This window comes from Mesocricetus auratus, unplaced genomic scaffold, assembly GCF_017639785.1.
Source record: "Mesocricetus auratus isolate SY011 unplaced genomic scaffold, BCM_Maur_2.0 Super-Scaffold_100014, whole genome shotgun sequence".
NCBI lineage: Eukaryota > Metazoa > Chordata > Mammalia > Rodentia > Cricetidae > Mesocricetus > Mesocricetus auratus.
In genome coordinates, this window is record NW_024429197.1 from 41,089,208 (window position 1) to 41,102,859 (window position 13,652).

The 13,652-nt window shown below is 41.9% G+C and overlaps 1 protein-coding gene across 6 annotated transcripts in view; it reads right to left on the reverse strand.

Annotated features, from left to right (window-relative positions):
- Patj (PATJ crumbs cell polarity complex component) overlaps nucleotides 1–13,652 on the reverse strand; it is a 309,593-nt gene that overhangs the window by 92,663 nt on the left and 203,278 nt on the right. For all 6 annotated transcript variants that reach the window (XM_040757130.1, XM_040757131.1, XM_040757129.1 and 3 more), the window contains one exon: nucleotides 5,097–5,169. In XM_040757130.1, the coding sequence (XP_040613064.1) occupies nucleotides 5,097–5,169 (73 nt within the window). The remainder of the gene's footprint in view (nucleotides 1–5,096; nucleotides 5,170–13,652) is intronic.

Below are 13,652 nucleotides of genomic sequence, written 5' to 3' on the forward strand. Positions count from 1 at the left end.
TATCTGTTTGTTTTCTAAATAGACAAGGAAGGCATGGAGTTGATTGACTGGGGACAGTCAGGGAGGAGAAACCATGATCAGAATATATTGTATGGATTTTCAATAGTTAAAAAAACCCTCTGTGAATGAGCATGGACACAGGAAAGAAAGCACTAACCTAGAGGTCACCAACCGGCTAACTGGCTGGGGCACTGGGGTGACAGACATACTCTAGCACACAGACCTTTCATACCTGTGGGAAAGATCCAAACGTGGGTCCTCATGCTTGTGCAACAGACACTACTGACTCACTCCCCAGCCTCCTGATTTAATAGTTTTTGAGGCAGAGTCTCACATGGAGCCCAGTCTTGGGCTTTAATCCTGTCTACCTCCTGAGTGCTGGAATTGCAGGATGTACTGTCACCTTGCTTGCTGTTTTATTTTCATGCTACTTTGCTTTCTCAGATATACAACTTACCCACAGCTTCTTACCGACTGGATATAAAGAAGCTTGAGGGCAGGAACACTGCTTTGAGAGCAGAGCATCACCCAAGCAAAAGAAGCTCTGGTGGTTTAGAAAGATGTTCCTGATCAGATAAACATAGTGTTATTCCTCCCTTTTCCTCATCCAACATGACAAGAACATATCAATAAAAATAACTGTTTTCCTTCTATTTGAGATGCCACTAAGCAATATAATATTCTAAAAACCTAACAAATATGCCTCTCATATTAAAGTTTGTTTTCTTTCCAATTTTTAAACATAAGGTCTCACTATGTGGCACCGACTGGCCTGTTGGCCTCCTATTTACAGAGATATGCCTGCCTCTGCCCCTGAATGCTGGAGTTAAAGACATGTGCTATCACCATACCTGGCTTGTTTCTTTATTTTTAAAATATGACCCATGTTTGTTGGTTTAGACTACGTTATGACTGTGTTCCTAAATCCACTGCATTTTTCAAAACACTTTTAATTCTCATTGCAACATGTTCACAAATATTTCTTTTTGCAAAAAAAAATCCTGTTTAGTTTGCTAGATATGAAAACCTGTATTTCTCTTTCCTAGCCACTACCATGAACATATTTTCCGATGAGTTGGAATTCTGCACAATTAAAAGTAAAATGGCAATCACAGTAATGGCTGTCCCTCTCCTCAGCTCATCAGGACAGGCATAGCCTCTCATGTGGTGTTCAGAAAGCACACCCTCTGACCAAAAGCAAAACAGGAGCTCCTGCTGTAGAAAGATGTCTACAAGACCCAGGCCACCTCATGGAGGAATGCCACGAATACCTAACATCCCAATTCTACCTGAGCCCTCACCATCTCTTATGGGACCACTTCAGAGACTTTTAAACTAGGTTTTCCTCCTCAATCAGGACATCCTTCTTTAAGAAACATTTTATTTATGTGTATGTGTACAGGCCAATGTACACATGTGGCAGTCAGAAAACTTGTGGGAACTGTTTTAGTTCCCATGTGGTTCCAGGGATTGAACTCCAGGGGTTGTCTGGCTCTGCATAAAGTTATACACTGAGCCTCAGGACACCTTTGACTTGCCTTCAACAAGTGTCTTTACACACTGAGCTTCAGGACACCTTCAACATTGTTACTCAACTAATCCTGAATTATAGTTACTGTTCACGATGCTTCCAACAGGTCCAAGTGCCTACAGCATATCATTCAGACCTTCTGAGGTTTAGAATTCAAGTCTGTCATGAGACCTCAGTCTATTTTCCAACATCTTTTATTATTTCACTTCATTTCACATCCCTCTATCACTCCCCCAGCTACTACACTTTCTTTCTTTCTCTTCTTCTGTGTTTTAGTTTGTACTATTCCTATGAAACCATTTTTAAGCATAGAGTCTCACCATGTAAACCAAGCTGACAGGGGTCGTGATTCTCTTAGCTTAGGTTCCAGTGTTGGGAGAATGTGCCGCCACACCTGGCAGCACAGAACTAATACATGTTTTAAAGTCTAAACAAAGAAATGAATGCACCCAATGTTCATTGCATCAATATTCCCAGTGACCAAGAACAGACTCACCTAAGCATTTGTTAGTGGATGACTGGATAAGGAAAATGAGTCTTATATTTGCATTGTATAAATTTATCAGTGTTAAAGAATGTTAAGTTGTGATGACATGGGTAAGTAAACATGGAAAACTTTGTTAAGTGAAACAAGCCATGTGCTCACAAGTAAAATATCACACGATTTCACTTAACTATGATTGCTACACTTTTATCTCACAGAAGCAGAGAGTAGAATGGTGGTTACTAGTGGTAGTGTTAAGACTACAAAATTTCAGTTAGATTGGGCAAATATATACAAGACTGCAACTAAAAATAATAATGCTGCAGTCTTGAAAACCTGAGGGCTTTTGTTTTGTTTTGTTTTTTGTTTTTTGTATTAGATGATAAGTTAGGATGTTGTTATATAGCCTAGGTTAGCTTGGAGCTCTTATATAGCCTAGGTTAGCCTTAAACTCACTATTTTTATTTTTGGCCTCAATGCTGGGTATATGGGTATGCATCACTCTAAGAGATTTCAAGTAATCTTAGCACACACAAAACAACAATGTAAAGGAATGCAATCTACTTACTTTGGGTTAGCCATACCATAATGTACCCATATCCCAAAACCAATGTTGAATCTGGTAAATACACTTTTCATTTGTCAATTCAAAAATCAAATAATAAAGAAATTCCATTTTGTTCATAATAATTGAAGATGGAAGATGCCAGGAGCTGGAATGTATGCTAGAGACTTTGATAACTATGAGTATAACCAAAATAAACTCCCAGTGTGTCCACGATTGGTCTTAGCATCCATAGTATTAATCCTTCCAGGGTGAAGAGCAGAACTGAGGTCTATCTGACTTCTGAGCTCTTGCTTCCACACTGTGCATACAATGCTGCAATGGTCTCATGTGGCTGAGTGTGCTGTACAGAAATGCTAACAATGCTGTAGAAATGTGTGTAGCTATGCGGACTTTCCAGACTTAGGACTTGACTCTCATTACTCCCTTCTGACAGACTTAGAAGAAGCTTCACAGAGAAAGAGAGGCTTTGGGAGGTTAATGCCTCTACCAAGGTCACATGACCAACAGGCACCTGCTGGAAAGAAAGTCAAGCAACTCAACACTAATCATCATACTCCCAGTTCAATGTTCTGCTAGTAAATTCTGTTTGACTGTACTAGCACATAATTGCACAAAATAATTTGGCTATTATTATGCCAGACATAAGAGCTTACTAAATATTTGCCAGATCAGGGAAGTCAGGCTGAATCATTGTTGTCAGGTTCAACTTAACAGCGGCATGGCTGCACTTGGTGTATAGTTCATGGTTTAAACTGGTTCTTTTTGTCATATGCCTTATAAGTTATGCTTGAACACTCACAGAAATGCCTATGGGAAAAGGCAGGGTGATTGGCATGTAGGCAAGTAAGTTCAGAGTGGTGATGAGAGTTCATAAACTTCATTCCCATAGCGGGTGCTCTTCTGTAGGTGACAGTCACTAGAGCCAGCACTGCAAAGAGCTAACGGCTCTGAAGAATCTAATTTAAATGGCAACATTGTAACAGAAATTGTGAGCCACATTCTTTTGGTTTTCCAGGGTTTCTCTGTGTAACAGACTGGCTGTCCTAGACCAGGCTAGCCTTGAATTCACAGTGATCCACCTGCCTCTGCCTCCCAAGTGCTGAATTAAAGGCATGCACCACCACTGCCCATCAATAATTTATTTATTTGCATTTTATCTACATTGGTGTTTTGCCCACATGTATGTCTGTATGAGGATGTCAGAGCCCCTGGATCTAGAGTTACAGGTAGTTGTGAGCTGCCATGTGGGTGCTGGGAATTGAACTAGGTATTCTGAAAGAATAGCCAGTTTGCTCTTAACCCCTGAGCTACCTCTCTGGCTGAGCAGCATTCTCTTAAAGAAATCCATTTATTACATAAGCACTTAGTTGCAAATTATTAAATTTCAAATGAAATGCTGACAATGGCATACCACAACTATTGTAATTAGGTTCTTGAAAATTACAAGTGGTGTCACGATGGGTGATGTCCTTCTGTCTATATGTTTCTCTTATTGGCTGATGAATAAAACACTGTCTGGCCAATGAGGCAGGAAGATAGGTGGGACTAGGATGAGGAGAATGCTGGGAAAGATAGGCAGAGAGAGAGCCCTACCAAACAGTTGCCACACAGACCACAAATGAATAACAGGTCTGGGCATTTTCCAGTAAGCCAAGACCATGTAGAAATACATAGATTAGTAGTTATGAGTTAATAATTAAGAGAGAGCTAGCAAATAGGAAGCACTAGCTATTGGCCAATGGTTTAATAACTAATGTAGCACCATCTGTGTGTTTATTTGGGGCTGAAGCGGCAGCAGGACCTGGTAGGACAAGAATACTCCAGAACAGTGCCATTTCTACTTCATACAAATTAGCAGCTTGCTTTACTTAAAAAGCAAAATCAGGTCAGGCATGCTTGCCTTTAATCCCAGCTGAGGCATGCAGACTTCTATGAGTTTGAGACCAGCCTCCAGACTGAACTATGGATGAGTTCTAGACTAGCTAAGAAAGTCTACAGAGTGAGATCATGCCTCAAAAGAAAAAAGAGGGCAAAAATCAGCCTTCTACATGCTCATAAGACAGTGATACTCTTTTGAATGATACCAAGCTACTTTTTCTGGCTAATTACTGACTCAGCAAGATTAAGATAGAAGAAACAAAATCTTTGTTACAGGTGACTATCACTGCCCTGGTGCCCTGAGGACATCAAGTCCCCTGACAAGTGTCTATCACTGCCCTGGTGCCCTGGTGCCCTGGTGCCTTCAGCCGAGGCAGTTCTCTGGATCTTGAGTACACAGAGAGTCACTGGTAGATCTGAGGAACTTTGTAACTCTGAAGAGATAATGCCAGCGAGTCGATTCTCATACATGTATTTAACACTGCTTTATACCCTTCTACTTTCTGTACCTCAAATGCTTTCTTTCTTAGACGTGGAAATTTGCTAGCTAACAGACATTATGTGACTAAAAATAAAAAATTATGGTTTTATGGAAGTAATGAAAAGTTTCAGGTGCATCTGCTGAACAACCGTACCTCGACAGGTGACGGGGAGTTTGACGGCAACAGGAAGGGGGCAACGGCCATCTGACTGGCGGCATCTTCGTTCCTGCGGAATGGGCAAATGGGAAGAGTCAGTGCTTGAAAAAGCTCACGGTCCTGACTTACGTTGCGTGCACTCCCTTAACCGGCAGTTTAAAATGTGTACACAACCCCACAGAATTAAACACGTACACAGAGAGAACGAGCGTGCAAAGCTGTTACACGAGGACAGCTGTTGCACTTGAGAGATACGGATATGATTACTAATGACGATGAAGCCGGGGGTTAGTAAATCCGGCTTAGGATGTCTAAGACTGGAGAAGATAATCTTGGAAAGATGTCAGCTCTCAGAACTGGGGAATGTCAATTTTTCAAACAGCTGTGCACAGCCTCTAGGTCGCACTCATGCCTACAGGGTTGTGTTCTTTGAACTGGAAACATTGCCAGCCTCCTCATTTGTCTTCAAACTTTGCTCTGTGAATGAAGGATGTCAAGATATCTGTACTGGCCCTTCATGGCAGACCATGAGGAGGAGTGATGGGTGGGGAGAGCAGAGCTCTAGAAAGACAATGCCTTGTGGTTATGCGAATGCTGCTTATTATCTTAAATGGGCAGAGCAGGGAGGAGCTGGAACTTAGTCAGCAAGGGGACAGGTGCACAACCTTGGCTACAATGTAAGTTCTGATCATCTGGCTCATTTCTGTTACCAGCAGACAGTAGGCAGTGCATTGTGGGAGATCATGACTGTCATACACTATTCATCCATCATGCAGGACCAATATAATTAAACTAGGATTTACTTAATGTGAAATCTTATCTTTTACAGATAAAAGCATGAAAACTTACAAAGATGCTTTCTGCTTAACACACTAGAGCTGAGGCTGTAGTTCAACCCTAGAACATTTACCGACCAATACATGAGGCCGTAGTTCAACCCTAGTAGTAAGAAGGGACAAATAAACAAACATAAGACCTCATATGTCTTTCCAGAAGGGTGATTTACCTGACTTGGCAGTGGGTAACAAGTCCATTGATCCATGTCATTCCCAGCTTTAGACTTTAGTCACAGTCATGTTCCTACGTTCTTGCAAGGTTTGTCTTTAGTCAATTTATAAATACCTACCCATATGTCTCCATTATGATCCAATGATCTCAACAAGATGACTATTTTCTCCAACAAGGCCACATTTACCTGTTCTACACTGACATGTCTGACTTGGGTTCTCCTGAGCTCACCATCTGCACGAATGCCCTACTTTAAGGTTCTCTACTGCATGTCTGACAAGCATCTTGAGAGAAACGACTCACACTTCCACTCAGTCTCCAGAATGCTCTGTAGCTGATTCTCACCTGTGTGTTCATGAAGACTTGCCCTCCTGTTCAACCAGGAACTAAGAGACTTTGAGACTTTCATCTGCCGTTGCACTTTGATAATCTCCATTCCCATGATTCTCTCATCCCTTCCTCAATGAGCCTGTTCTTTCTCCCTGTAAGCCCGGCTCCTACTTTCATGCCTACCTGTGTGTGCCCAACTGCATTTAATTGTGGTCACTTGCATGAGCAAGTAAGAGTATTTCTAAAAAACCCATCTCTCAGTGGTATTCCCAATCCGTGAACAAATCTTGTGACTCTACATTCAATATATATCATAAGTCTTTTCACCGCTTCCCAGCCTACCCTATATACTGGCCACCACCATTTCTCACCCCTACCAAAGAAAGCTTTTTATTTGATTTCCCATCTTACATTTCTCAGAATCTTCACTGATGTTCATTCTTCACACAGCAAAGTTAGTATGGTTTTAATAGATAAATCTGACTACATTAACCACCCTTGCCACTCCTCTTTGTCATCATTTTCTTCTGTTTCTGGAAACAGGGTTTCATGTAGCCCAGGCTGGCCTCACACTTCCTATGTGGAGGATGACAACTATAAACTTTTGCCTTTCCTACCTGTATCATGAATAATAAAAACCCATGCTGGAGTGCAATCCGTTCTGCAGTAGTTGCCCACACACAGAAAAAGCAATCTGCTAACATGGAGTAAGTAATGGAGCCTTCCCACTGGTAACTGGCCTTCCCATTGAATTGTTTCCATTGAGTAACACAACAGGGCTCATTGGAGCTTTGAGCGAAGAACCAATGGGACATACCTGCTCCAGATGAAGACAGAGCTCACAGAGCAGGGCACACTGTGAAGTAATTAGGAGATGGCTTTTCCTTTCTCTTCTGAAGGCTACGAGCATTGAAACATGGCTGCACATATATTGAAGGTCAAGATTAATTGTCTCAGGATAGCTTAAATCAGGTAAGCTATCTCTTTAAAATGTAATGATTTTCCACAAATTAGTATGACTTCAATGCCATTTTAAAGTCCACTCATTTTTTTTGAACCTCACATAGTAGAGTACAATTCCTCTTAATGGACAGAATAAGCAACAGTTGATAGCCTTTTATAATCCACTTAGTAGTGATCATTTACAAAGCCACATCAAGCTGTGGAGAGTGGCATCACAGTGACTTCAAAGAGGAAAGACACGGGAGAAAGAAAACAGAAGGAAAGATTGACACTGCAAACAAGCAGTGTGCCAAGTGACTTCCATGGAGACTTCAAGGCCTGAACAGTCTAGGAGTCTCCTAAAGAATCAAACCTGTTTGTTCTGTAATCAGACTTTTAAACAGTGGAAGTGTTAGGCACCCATATGAGATACCACCCAGAGTTGCACTCGTTTGCGTTTTTACTATTATCTCAAGCGCTGGGAGAGACAATGAAACTCGACCACAGACAAGAGTGAGAGTTATTTCAGGCCACATTTCCCTGTGTATACTGCTGTGGTAGAATATTACTTTAAGCTGTGTGACTTCTGTTTATGCTGCATTTGTTTAACTCTGTGAAGCTGTGTTACTGTACCTGCCTAAAATACCTGGTGGTCTAATAAAGAACTGAACAGCCAGTAGCGAGGCAGGAGCAAGGATAGGAGGGGCTGGCAGCAGAGAGAATAAACAGAAGGAGAAACAAGGAAGAAGAGACCCAGAGAACAAGAGGAAGACACTAGGGGCCAGCCAGCCATGGAGTATGAAGGAAAGTAAGGTGTACAGAAGTAAGAAAGATAAAAACCCAGAGGGAAAAGGCAGACGGGTTAATTTAAGGAAAGCTGGCTAGTTACATTCATAAGTAATAAGACTCCATGTGTGATTTATTTGGGAGCTGGGTGGCGAGCCCCCAAAAGAGAAAAACATTTTACTGTCTACTGCAGTAACCACAATCCCTGGGGCTATGTTCAAAGATACCTAGTGGAAGCTAAGACCAAAGTAATGCACCCTACTTATACTCCGTTTTCATACACATGGTATTCTAGTTTCTTGTCTGCTGCTGTGAAAAAAAACACTGACCAAAGAAATTTAGAAAGCATAAAATGAAAGGCAGTGTGACTGAGGTAAGTCCTGTGCTTTCTAACCTGCTTCTATGAGTGAATGACAACACGTTGCTTATGCCCAGTCGGTAACCAGCATTTCCCCACTGCTCATAGGCAGCACCTGCATGGTACATCATGTCCACACTAGACAGCACAAACACCCTGCCTTAATGAGCATGGAGCAGAGAGGTACCTTTGGAGCAACCAAACTCTCCATCCTAGAGAGTCAAATTTCAGAGCAGGTACACAGAGTTCAGTACTATGTCATCAAGAGACTACCATAGGCTATCCTCCAGTTACTACAGGGCTTGGCAACTCCCCTGTGCAGACATCTCTAGAGATGCCCCGGTGCTTTCTCTTTAGAAGTCTTAGTGGTTCCTGTTGATAATCAGTGACATGTCTCTGTATTCTCCTAACAGTGTCTCCCCGTTTTTGTTAAGACAGAGTCTCAGGTATCCCAGGTTGGCCTCTAACTCATCAGCTGAGAATGTGACTCTCTTATTGTCACCTCCCAGTACAGGGATTATAGTCTTCCGTCAGGATCACCAATTTATACAGTACTGGGCTAGAACCCAGGGTTTTGTGCATGCTAGGCAAGTGCTTTACCAACTGAGCTACACTCCAAGCCTGCTTTCCTTTTAATTTAAGCTGGTTAGCATTTAATTGGTTGAAGCTCAATGATATTGCTCATTTTATTTTGAATATGTACATATAGTTGACACATGTTTACAATATGAATATAAAATGAATAAAACATGATTACCGCCTTGATGATATCAGTAATTAGAGAGGAATACAGCAAACAAACAGAAAATTACAATTGTAGAATTACTACCCTCGGGATGTCAGTTTAGCTTTTCTCAATATGATATTAAGAACACTACAATTCAGTCTCTTATTTGTGGAATATATTTATAGCAAAATATATTTTGGATCCTGATTTAAATTCCTCTTTGTTAAAAAAAATATCACTCTCATGGGGCTCGGAAGACAACTCAGTGGGTAAGAGTACTTCCTTGCTCTGTAAGTATAAGGACCTGAGTTCAAATCCCCAGCACCTGCACAAAGAGTTGGGTGTGGCTGGGTATGCCTGCAACCCTAACATTGAGGAGTGGAGAACCCCAAGAGCTTACTGGCCAGCCAGCCTCGCTCAAATAACAAGCTTCCATTTCATTGAAAACCCTGCCTTAAGGCAACAGGGTAGAGAATATTACTCTGTGTTGAGTAGTCAGGAGGCATGGGGTTTGTGTGGTTCATATATGTGTACCTGTGTGCTTAAACGCGGAGGCCAGAGCAGCACACAAGCAAATACATGCACCACCCCACATCACACCCACAGAAATACACTGGCACTGGTGAAAATCAGTGGACTGGGCAGAATGCTAAGAGAGCTGCTAAGATTTCCGTCCCTTGTACACACAGCCAACAGTGAAGATGGGTCTGCGATTTACGTTACCCCATCAGCTTACGTTACATAACCCAGCTGACTTCAGGATAATGGGAGATTACCTGATTGTTCCTCAACTAATTACGAGAAACCTTAAAACAGAAATGTCATGTCTCAGAAAGGCAGTGTCCTGACCTCTTAGTCAGATTGTTTGTCTGAACTCTAAGCTGAAGAGTTCTTCCTGGAACACCTTGAACACACAGTTGAGGATGCAGGGGACTGCCTCATGAGGAGGAGGGACTGGGCATACCCCAACCTGAGCCAGCAAGGAGACAAGTTTCAATAAGAAGGAGCTCACCGGAGAATTTCTCCCACAGCACACACTCAAGATCACTAACCCCAGATTTCTACCTCTTGAGACCCTAAGTAGAAAACCTAGCTCCTGTGCCAGACCTCACAACCATAAGGCAACAGCCGTGGGTGCTGTGAGCCGCTGAATCTGTAGTGATGCAAAACATGTGACACAAAAAGAGAAAGCTGTGATCCTCTGCTCTCTGCCTGTCCTGTCTCCTGCCTCGCTATTGGCCCTTCAGCTCTTTATTAGATCATCACCAGGATTTTGTTCCTTTCTTTCAAAAAATGGGGTACAGAACTAAATAGAGAATTCTCAATAGAGGAGACTAAAATGGCTGAGAGACATTTGAGAAAGTGCTCAACGTCCCTAGTCATCCAGGAAATGCAAATCAAAACAATTTTGAGATACCATCTCACTCCTGTCAGAATGGCTAAAATCAAAAACTCCAACGACAGTTAATGGTGGAGAGGATGTGGAGAAAGGGGAACACTATTGGTGGGAGTGCCAACTTGTACAGTCACTTTGGAAATCAGTATGGAGATTCCTCAGGAAAATGGGAATCAGTCTACTACAAGACCTAGCAATTCCACTCTTAGGCATATACCCAAAAGATGCACATTCATACAACAAGGATGTCTGTTCCACTATGTTCATAGCAGCATTATTTGTAATAGCCAGAACCTGGAAGCAACCTAGATGCCCTCAACTGAAGAGTGGATAGAGAAAATGTGGTACATTTACACAATGGAGTACTATTCAGTGGAAAAAAACAATGGAATCTTGAAATTTGCAGGCAAATGGATGGCACTAGAAGAAACCATCCTGAGTGAGGTAATCCAGTCACAAAAAGAGAAACATGGTATGTACGCACTCATTTATGGATTTTTTAGACATGAATCAGGGGAGTGCCACCATACAATCCCACTGCCAGAGAGCCTAGGAAACAGAACCTTCATCCAGCGACTGATGAAAGCAGAGGCAGATACCCACAGACAAACACTGAACTGAACTCCCGGAATCCAGTATCAGAAAGAGAGAACTGATGGGCAAAGGAGTTAAGAATGGGCTGGTTTGACCTACAAAAACAGTTGACCTGAACAAGGGGGAGCTCTTGGACCACAGATTGATGGCTGTGTGGAAAGCATGGGACTGACCCAGACCCCCTGAATGTGGGTGTCAGTGAGGAGGCCTAGGTAAACTATGGGGCCTTGGGTAGTATTTATCCCTGGCGTACGAATACACTTTGCGTGCCCATGCCACAATATGGGAAGCTCTCTCAGCCGGGACTCTTGGAGGAGGGCCTAGGCCCTGCCCTGGATGAAATGACAGTCACTGGAGATCCACCATGGAGTGCCCCACACTCCTTGGGGATCAGAGTGGAGATTGGGTGGGGGACTGGGGGACCTGGTGAGGAGGGCGGGGAAGGAGGGGAGAGAGAGGAAGCTGGGATTGACATGGGAAACAAGATTGTTTCTAACCTAAATAAAAAAATAATTAAGAAAAACCAAAAAAGAGAAAATTTTAGATGAGAATGTATGTTTGATAAATAAGGTTTATAAATACCCAAGGTCTACTCAGGCTAGCAGAAACTGACTTGAAGATATCTATAGCTCTTTGTCTTTGTTAGCTTTGTGAAGCTTTAGATGCTTAGGTAAACATATCTTTAATTCAAAATCTTACGGCTAAAACTTAACAGGGATAAAAGTATAAAATCCTAATTTTGCAAAAGTTGCTAACTTGTAAACCGTTAAAGATCACTAAAACACACAAGTTAATGATCAGTCACCTTATAAACGATCAGATTCTTTAATGTGCCCAGAATCATGGTTGCAGTCATGTTAAGTGTATTTCATTTATAGGGACAAAGCTTGTTTAACCTTCTGTGTATGTTACCATGGATAAGCCTGAAGCAAGCAACTAAAAACAAGTAAAGTTTGTTTAAAATCAGGTATACTTAATAGATGAGATAATGAACCTCAAACTTGGAGATCCAGTGAAAATGGCATTTAACATGTTAATTGGAAAAAGCTCCCCACGACAGACAAAAATGCCAGTTCCTAGAAGTATCCCCAAGGTCTCTTCCAAAGAAGATGATGGGACACAGACAAGTCCATTTGGATTGTATTAACACTAACCATTTGTCAAAGAAATATCCCGTGTTTCACCTGCCACCAGGATTCTGCCAGATCTGTGGACAAGCAGGACACTGGAGAATTAGCTGCCCCTCTTTGCCTTGCCAAGGTAGGCCAATCTCTCAAGTTTCTCATCAACAGGAAAGGTACTCAGTCAGAACTTCCCAGGCCTAGCAACTTAATGCTGCCCAGTATGGCAGTCAAAGACAAATGCCTCATTGACCTCTGTCCCCCCAAAAACCCCCAAAACATAGTAACATGGGGGAGCCTAAGGTAATTGTCAAGGTAGTCGGTAACTCACTGTAATTTCAATTGTTTACAGAGTTCATTTGGATTATGCTTCATACATTTATCCTCAGATTTCTGATGATATTGATGGCTAACTATAGCTTTATTAGTTTAACCAACTCTTCCCCTGTAGAAATCAATACTTGCATTTTTCTAGGGCTACTAAGTCTCCTGCTGAGAAAGACAGACTCACAGTTTACCTTGCTAACAGGCTTCACACTGAAAAAATATACTCCCAAAACAGGTTTCAGTGTAAAAACAAACAAGCTATCATGCTGCTATAGCTAACTAAAATTTTACTTTTTACCATTTCATTATTTTTTTAAGGGTACTTGCTTCACAATGACTGCTCTGGTAGTCAGTCACCTGTGTCTCATGGCAAATAATTGGGATGAAAGGGGAAATAAATTAAAGTTTATGTAAGTTGCGAGAGTCTAAGAAAATTAATTTGGCTGTTTACAGACACTTGTGAATTGTTTTTCCTACAATAAGGTTTTTTAGTGCAGATTACAACAGTGGTAGTGATAACATATCTAAAACTTTTATCTTTCTTTGTAAACTTAATAAAACTCATGCAAGCTTCAGGGAGTTGTTGGATCCACCTGTCTAGGTACGTACTCCTGTCTAGACAGTCAACAGCCTAAGCTTCCCCACACACTGCCTATTCATGAGGGTGAGCCCTCTCTTCCCCCAGTCTTGGGACTCCTTTCGTTGCCCCAACTGCCAGGACCACAGTTTCAAGTGTATACCCAACATAAAAATTTCCCCTAAGTGCCTTAACTTTACCTCTGTCCCTACTTTTTATCTATCCCAGCAGATTTGCTGTCAACTGAAGACCATAAACTGCTCCAAACATGCCAGTCTCCAGTGGTCCTTTGGAACTAGTGAGCTCTAGACTTGCTGAACGCTGATGTAAACCAGATACTTCTGATGGAATTTCCTACCAGCCAAAGCACCCGCTTTGGACCAGCAT